Genomic DNA, 8,557 nt, shown 5'->3' on the forward strand with positions numbered 1-8,557 from the left:
AAGAAGAATTTCTAACACAATAATTTTCGTATGCAATTTCACAAGCAGAAGCACACTTTTTGTTGCACTGAGCCCTAGTCATAACCCATAGGCCACATTTTAGTGAATGAAGATGTGTGTCACATTGAGCAAAACCTGTAGTGTATGTTGGTGCTCAGCATGATATAAAAATATAAGCATATACCTGCTGTTTTAAGTAAAATTGTTCACATCAGTAGTCACTAATGCATTGTACTGCCACAGAATTTGAATCAGAGGTGGCCAGTTCAAATGCTGGTGGGGGAGTAAATTTTGTCACTGATATTTAACCTAACTAAGTATGAAGGTGTGAAGTTTGTGATCAGAAGGCTGTGTACCAAAATCCTAGTGTAGGTGCCAAACCTCTCAGATTATTTTATGTAGTGAGAGCATATGACATTATTGACAGTGTGCCATATTCAGATGAGAGTGTTATGCTTGATGGACCATTTACTGCTATCCACAAAGAATAGGGTTTGTGTTAGCAGTTGGTTTAATCTTGTCTCATTCTTCCATTCCATGCTAATCTGTAAAATTACAAGTACAACACTACACTGCACACTCACTAATAACTGTAATGTACATACTAAAGATAAATGCTTGACATTTCAGAAGAAAATAATGCCAAACAAATTCTCTCAGAATCTCAGCCAGAATGGCAATGCAAGATTCTTTCATTCTTGGCAATGTTCGTATGATTGAGTGTGAGGCCACCTTTGACATTCAGTACAAGTAATTGCATTTGCTGGTATACAATATGATCAATAATTGAGGCCATACTTTTGCAATAACTACCTCTCCTCCCTCTCCCCTTTTCCTTCTCCTGCTACTACACCACCCTTCCTCTCCTCCAGTCAATAGTATTTTATGTTCACTCTGTAAGTGACAAGGTTGTAAGAATTTTTTATTTTTAGAATGTAATCCTGTATCCTATTTTTGTATTCACTGTAATTATGCTTTGATATGTTACAAAACAGTAAATGTCACCATAACATAGATATTATACTGCACTACCTGTCTTTTTATAAAAATATGTGACACATTAAATGTTCACAGCTAGCAAATGCCATGTACAGTCAATTGGTAAAAATAAGAACTGAACAGGTAATGAAACACAGAGTATGCAATCACACAATAGTTTTTGTTGCATTGAATGTACTCTGTGATTAAACAAAGTTGAATTTATTGTTCTTGTGGAGTATTATTTGTTGCTCATGAAGACGACCATGTGCAGCTGATTTCAGTGTTTATACTGATACCTCTATTGAACAAATACTGATGCTAACTGCTGTGGCATTTTCAATTTCAGAAGAAGGCGAATATCATGCAGACAACAAAGCGTTAGTTTTATTGTTGAAAGGAACATGTTTGCGACTGATGAATACCCCACTTCAAGCAGAGGAATCCCTAAATATTGTGCTTTCATTGGAGAAAAAAATAAAAGAAGATCTTTATCTTATACCATATGCTATGGTTGAACTGGCACTACTATACAGGAGTCAAAATGATCTCTCTAGAGCAGCCCAATTATTGGAAGATGCAAAGTAAGTTACAGAATATATCCGATGCATTTCAAAAGTTGTTAATGTAAAAGTGTATGAATATCTTTTTTACTCACAAAAAGTGAGTCTGAGTGGCCGAATCTCTTGGTAATGACTTCTAATGTTTGTAGGAAGAACTATACTGGGTATTCTCTGGAGTCACGCCTTCATTTCAAGATACATTCTTTCCAGTCTGAGTTGAACACGAGGAAATCATCAGATGAGACTACTTCAGAACTTTCTAGTCAGTAGTTGATGACAAATTTATGTTTCTAAAAATGTGTGCAATTACCTTGACCAAACCAGTAAAACACTATTTTCTTTCTAACTTCAGTAAATGTAATCTCTGGGGTTTTTGATCTCAAAAGAAATGAAAACTATTTTGTCATTACTGGTTTTTGTACTGGGTAAGATATATACATTCCAATTTTTTTTACATGCTTAATGCTGTGATCCAATTGTTGAACACTTTATTGTCTTGAAGAAACTGTTTTAAAGAATGTTTTTGTTTATTTAAATATTGTTAATGTTTTAGAAGTTTTAATATTTTTGACAAAATATTTCATGATCATTCTTCCATTTTATCTTGCAGTGAAATAGTTACTCTTCACACAAGTTGAAGTATCTAGTTACATTATTAAACAACAAATGATCTACTTCAGTCTTACATCGAGAAGTCAGAAAATTGTGTGTTTGTACTTCCATATTTTTCATACAGCCACCCCCCCCCCCCCCCCCCCCCCCCCGCTCTCTCTCTCTCTCTCTCTCTCTCTCTCTCTCACACACACACACACACACACACACACACACACACACACACACACACACAGCTTACATGATGTGCATATCTACCACACAATCCTTCATTTAAATGGTGGGCTGTTACTTTTACTCATTTCAATATTTGTATTCCATCTGTATAACCAGGGAATCCATCTGTTAAAAATGGTGTGCTATTTAAATACTTGTACAATATACAGATATGCTCATTACTTATGTCAGGTGCCCCATAACTCACTCAGCATTGCTTTTAAGCAGTAGTTTGCTTAACCTTTCAATTTTTTTAATTCCTGAAGGATGTTCTGTGTGGCTTGGTCCATTTTTCCACAACAATCAAATAATTTTCCCATATCTCTTCAATAGTTTACTTGTCCGGAGTTCCAGTGTTGTTGCTGTGTCTTGTTCAGGTAAAACAGGGGATACGAGATACATTTAGTGCTTTCATGTAGCAAGGTAGATATGCATCTGCTGAAGATGAGTTGCAGTACATATGTGGACATTATTTAACTTCTTTTCAATCTAACCTCATACATGTTTTTAGACACCTCTCATTATCCAAGAACTGCCAAGATGCATAGTTACTCTCCTCACAATTGGATGAATCTACTTAATCAGAAGATGATTCTGAATATTCTGCTATGAGCACAATCTTTATGTGCTCTGTATGTGGTTTCAATTTGTGTTTTATTGTTTTTGTTATCTGATATACTGTGTGTAAGTCATTACATTTATGTTTTTCTATCTCTTTCTGCATTTCATTTGTAATTTTTGTGTGTCAGGGGCACTGCCTAGGTGCAGTTGTGTCAGTAGTCTTATATTTATTTTCAGTTTACAGAACTGTTAGATGAATCTCAAGAAGTGGATGGACATTAATCATCTTCATGTGATCACAGTGCTTGTCTTTGTGTGATGCTAATGCTCAGACTTGATTTCTTACTTTGTAGTCTATTTCCCACATATTCTGCATAATAATAACTGTTGCTTATTCAATTATCTGGCTGACAATAATTTGTTAAAAGGATTGTGTGATTAGAAATAGGATTGATTGATGTATGTGAGATAAGTATGCAACTTGAAATTTTTCTTGCCATAATGCATTATACAGATGAAAAGATATTTTCATATGCCATAAGTAATTCCATTAAGATGACAAATGAAGATGAAGGAACAAAGATTTCCTAAAGAAAACAATGGCCTAGATCACATTATACCTGTGATAAAAGAACCAGTATTTCTTCAGGGACATGCCTGATGTCAGTTGCGTATGTCAATGTCTCTGTTATATTTGTTTGTGTATAGTATATTAAAGAAAACTGTAATATGAATTTTTGTTCTTACATTGTGAGAAATAAATGTTTCTCACCATTAACTGTTTATTTAACATTGAATTTATATGTTGTTGTTTTTATTGTACTTCAGTGACACAGAACAAAGCATCATAATAAATATTTTGTTGCTGTGAGAGAATCTGTGAGTCTCAGTTTTATTTCAGTTATTTAATTATCTAAGCATATAACTGAGGAATTTAAAAGATTTAAACCACAACTTATTTATTGGTGAAGAAGAATAACAAAATGACCTGTCAGACTGTGCAACTTGTCCAGACATCAGAAGCATCTGAATATTCACTGATATCATCTCAAGCAAAATGACAAAAATTATGTTTAAAACAATTACTTGCATGTTGTACTGATCTACAGGGAGTGGGCAAAAATATGGAAACATCGTAAAGACAACACAGTACCACAGCTAATACAGTGTAAGAAACCCATTGGCATTCCAGCTATCAATCATCTCAGACTTCATAAATACATGTCTTGTATGGTTTTCAGGGCAATTTTGTACCATTCTTCCTGCAAAATAGTGCACAGTTCAGGTAACAATGATGGAGGTGGGTGGAAATCGTGCACCCATCTCTTCAAAGTAGACCAGAAAGGCTCAGTAACATTGAGATCTGGTTACTGCATTGGCCAGGTGAGATGAGACAATTCATCGTTTACTCATTAAACCAGTCCTATATAATGTGAGTTGTGTGAATGGGCACACTGTCGTCTTGGAACATAGCATCATCAATTGGGGAATGAGCATTGTACTATGGTATGGACCTGATCAGCCAAAATTGTCAGACAGTCCGCAGTGATGCAATATTGCAGAGTAACCACAGGGCCCATGGAATACCACTATGTAGCTGCTCAAATAATCACTAAATCCTCACCATGTTTCTTGGCAGCAAACGGTCTGAATCATAAGCTTGGGATAGTGTACATCAGATGTAAACTCAGCCAGAAGTTGGAGACATTGTGAAACAAGACTTATCTGACCATATGACTTTCTTCCATTGCTCCACAGTCCAGGTTTCATGGTTCCATCACCATGTTTTCTTGTTACCAGTATTTCAAACAATGGAAAATCCAGGATGGAATGTAACTATACCAGAGAAGGAAAGTTGCTACTCACCATATAGCGGAGATGCTGAGTCACGATAGGCACAACAAAAAGATTCACACAATTATACCTTTCGGCCATTAAAGCTTTTTTCAGCAGTAGACACACGTACACACACACTCGTGCAAATGCAACTTGCATACACATCTGCAGTCTCAGAGAACTGAAACCACGTGTGTGTGTGTGTGTGTGTGTGTGTGTGTGTGTGTGTGTGTGTTTGTGTGCGTGCATGCGTGTGTGTGCGTCTACTGCTGACAAAGGCCTTAATAGCCAAAAGCTATAATTGTGTGACTCTTTTTGTTGTGCCTGTCGTGACAGCATCTTCACTATATGGTGAGTAGCAACTTTTCTTCTCTGGTATTGTTACCAGTATTTGCTTCACTGATGTGTGATTTTGGAATTCCAGCTCTCGCTATGATTCTCATCATACAGAGCTCCCTTCGCTTTGTTTTGGTGCTGACAGGATTCACAAGTGTGACATTCAGTTCTGCAGTAACTTTTGCAGCTTATCATCATCTTATTTTTTTTCAAAATCCTTTTCAATGCCCATCTATCATGATTACATAAAACACACTTTCATCTCCAATTCAGCTTAGTGTATAGTGATTTTCTGCTTTCCCTATATGTGGTATAAATCATAGATACGGTTCCTCTTGAAGCACCAAACGCTTCAGCTACTTTGGTTACAGAAGCATCACTAACAATTTGCCCACATTCAGGTTCACTTAGCTCCAACGTAATACACTCACAACTACACAGAACACTTGTGAGCATGATTGACACTTGCAACATATTGAGGGCATTGTATAGGTGCCACTCGTGTTCAGATACAGCAGCACTACCATCTGCAGGCTTGGCTGCCATCTGCATTTACATTAAAGCATGAATTTCTCATAGTGTTACAATATTTTTGTAAAGGTTTGCAGTGATCAAGTTAAAACCATTATTAATAGTTCCCTTCATCAAACCCACAGTTCCCAAGCATATTTTATTCACTTAAAAATGCAATTTTATGAATCTAATCGAATTTGGGACTTCAGATATGCATAGTACTGGCACAAAAATATTCTGTGTAAAATTTACATTAAATAAGGTAAATGTAGAAAAGCTGCACATGATTCAGTATCTGCTTTTTCCACATTGCAAATGGGCATCAGGATTCCCAAAAACCATCTGCTCTGCAGTTGGGACTGCCTAGTATTTGTGGAACAAGGAAAGGACTAAGAAATAAAAGTTATGAGGTGAGTTTATTATTCAGAGCCAAGAAACATTTAAAGCCATGCATTCTAAGATATTTTACCTACTGTTTGGCTTAGAAAGCAAGTAATCAGCATGTTAGGTTACCAGTATGATCTCAACACAGAGTGAGGTCATGATGCTAATATGAAAGATTTTAATTGAGAGTCTGTTTGCAACATTGTAATTGCTAATATCTCTCTCGGTAGTGCCAAAGTGGCACCAGCAAGTAGTAAGTGCTACTGACTCCATTAAGACTACTGAGACAGAGAGACAAGGGCAAACACATACCTTACTATTAGATGCTTTCCATACATCAGCATGCAACACGGATGGATTTAGTACACAAATGGAAAAAAGACAAGTCTACTAAACTTGTATCATCAGAAGACTCATTTTAACTGTTTATTGTACCTGTGCTAATGGGTTTTGATGATCACAGTAACAAAGATATTACTCTCTTACTGTAAAAATATATATGCTTCCTTAATAGAAGGGGACTGAAACACATTAGTGCTACATGGGATCTTTCTCTGTTACTGAACTTTCAGTCTGTACCTTACCTCTTGCTGGCTCTGTATAACAGATTCTACACTCAAGTGACCACTTCCTGATCTTTTTCATTTTCTAGAGAGAACAGTCTCCAGTAAAAGGCCATAGAAGTTATTACTCTATGTGCCAAATTGGACATACTGCAATAAGATAGCAGCATTCAAGCAGTGACCCTGTGTCAACAATAAAGGAGGACCACAACACTATATGCAAATGGTTTTTGACATGGTAAAAACCTGCAGAACCACAGCAGTTCAGACAAGAAGATAATGGAAGCTCTTGAAATATGGTGCTACAGCAACATGCTGAAGATTAGATGGGTACATCAAATAACTAACAAGCAGATACTGAACTAGATTGAGGAGAGAAGAAATTTATCTCACAACTTGACTAAAATGAGGGATCAGTTGGATGTGGGTTACAATAGTTATGGAAAGATGAAGAAGCTTGCTCAGGATAGACTGGTATAGGGAGCTGTATCACACTAGTCTATGGACTGAAGACGACACCGCCACCACCATCACTTGGCATTGCAACGTTATGTGAGAACCACGTGAGTGTGTTTATGCAGTCATCTACTTATTGATAACATTTCCACTACAGGTTTGGAGATATCTTTTCAGGCCACTTTGCTCAGGAAAATATCAAACTGTGTTTGTGTTAGTATATGCCAAAACTAATTTGTATGCCAAAGTTTCAACAGTTTTTGCATATTCATGGCTTTAATGCTGACTGATCTCTTGGAATGGTAAAATCAGAACACAGCAATAGATCCTTTCACTTACAATACCTCAAGTAATGCATTCAAAGGTGAGTAGTATACCTATCGGCCTATGTGACTGCATCTGTTATACCAACTAATATTTGTGTTGATGTACTCATCACTTTACTAGCTATCTATAGGTTTGCCCTAAATGATGTGATTGCTGAAATGTTGTTTATGACTACGCTGAGGTTAAGATGTAAGCAGATGACAAGTTCTTTACCTACTATTTGTATAGTGCATGCAACACTGTAGTGACTGATGATGTAGGTTATCATAATATATCACAAGTTTTACATCTAGATTTACACACACATTCTGCAAACCACCAAATGGTGTATGGTGGAGGGTACCCTCTGCCACTTTCGTTCTTTTACTTTCCTGTACCATTTGCAAATGGAATGTCTGTATGCTTCTGTATGAATACTGATTTTCCCGAGAGGTCCATACACGGATGTATTTTGGTGGAAATAACAGTGTCCTGTAGTCTTCTGCAAATGCCAGTTCTCTAAACTTTCTCATTAGTGTTTCAGAAAATGAATGTCTTCTTCGCTCCAGAGCACAGAGCATTTCCGTATTACTCGCAAACTGATAAAACCTACTGGTAACAAATCTAGCAGCAATCCTCTGAATTGCTTCAGTATCTTCCTTTGATCCAATTGGGTGAGGATCCCAAACATTTGAGCAGTACTCAAGAGTGGGTCACACAAGTATTTTGCACACAGTCTCCTTTGTAGATGAACTACACTTTCCTAGAATTCTCCCAATAAATGAAGTCAACCATTTACCCTCCCTACAATGGACCTTGTGTGCTCATTCCATTTCATGTCAATTTGCAGTGTTATGGCTAGATATCTATTAGAAATAACTGTGTCAAGCAGCACACCACTAATATTGTAGCTTAACATAGGCCAGTGACTGGAAGCCAAGTAGAGAGACCAGAGCAGGCTGAACGGAAGTACAGATCATGGAACCTGTTTGAGACCCAACATGCACCACCACAGCCGTCATTCACTTTTGAGGCAAGCTCATAATCATAGCATATACAGTGTCTCTATTTTCCATTCATTTACAGAAAATAGTATATACTTATCTCTGCTTTACTAGTGTGAAATAACAGATAGTAAATGTCATCTCTCAGTCGAACATTAACAGTTTTCTTTTTTTAAATGTGTGGGTGTGTAAACTAATTACACATCAAAGTGCCATACTACCAGAGGGG

At 36.8% G+C, this 8,557-nt stretch overlaps 1 protein-coding gene across 13 annotated transcripts in view; it reads left to right on the forward strand.

Annotated features, from left to right (window-relative positions):
- Window positions 1-3,806, forward strand: part of LOC126298875 (tetratricopeptide repeat protein 39B-like) — a 335,246-nt gene extending 331,440 nt beyond the window's left edge. For all 13 annotated transcript variants that reach the window (XM_049990399.1, XM_049990392.1, XM_049990398.1 and 10 more), the window contains 2 exons: window positions 1,328-1,562; window positions 1,691-3,806. In XM_049990399.1, the coding sequence (XP_049846356.1) occupies window positions 1,328-1,562; window positions 1,691-1,811 (356 nt within the window). In that variant the 3' untranslated portion in view covers window positions 1,812-3,806. The remainder of the gene's footprint in view (window positions 1-1,327; window positions 1,563-1,690) is intronic.
- Window positions 3,807-8,557: the final 4,751 nt, after the last annotated feature.

The sequence above is a fragment of the Schistocerca gregaria genome, chromosome X (assembly GCF_023897955.1).
Source record: "Schistocerca gregaria isolate iqSchGreg1 chromosome X, iqSchGreg1.2, whole genome shotgun sequence".
NCBI lineage: Eukaryota > Metazoa > Arthropoda > Insecta > Orthoptera > Acrididae > Schistocerca > Schistocerca gregaria.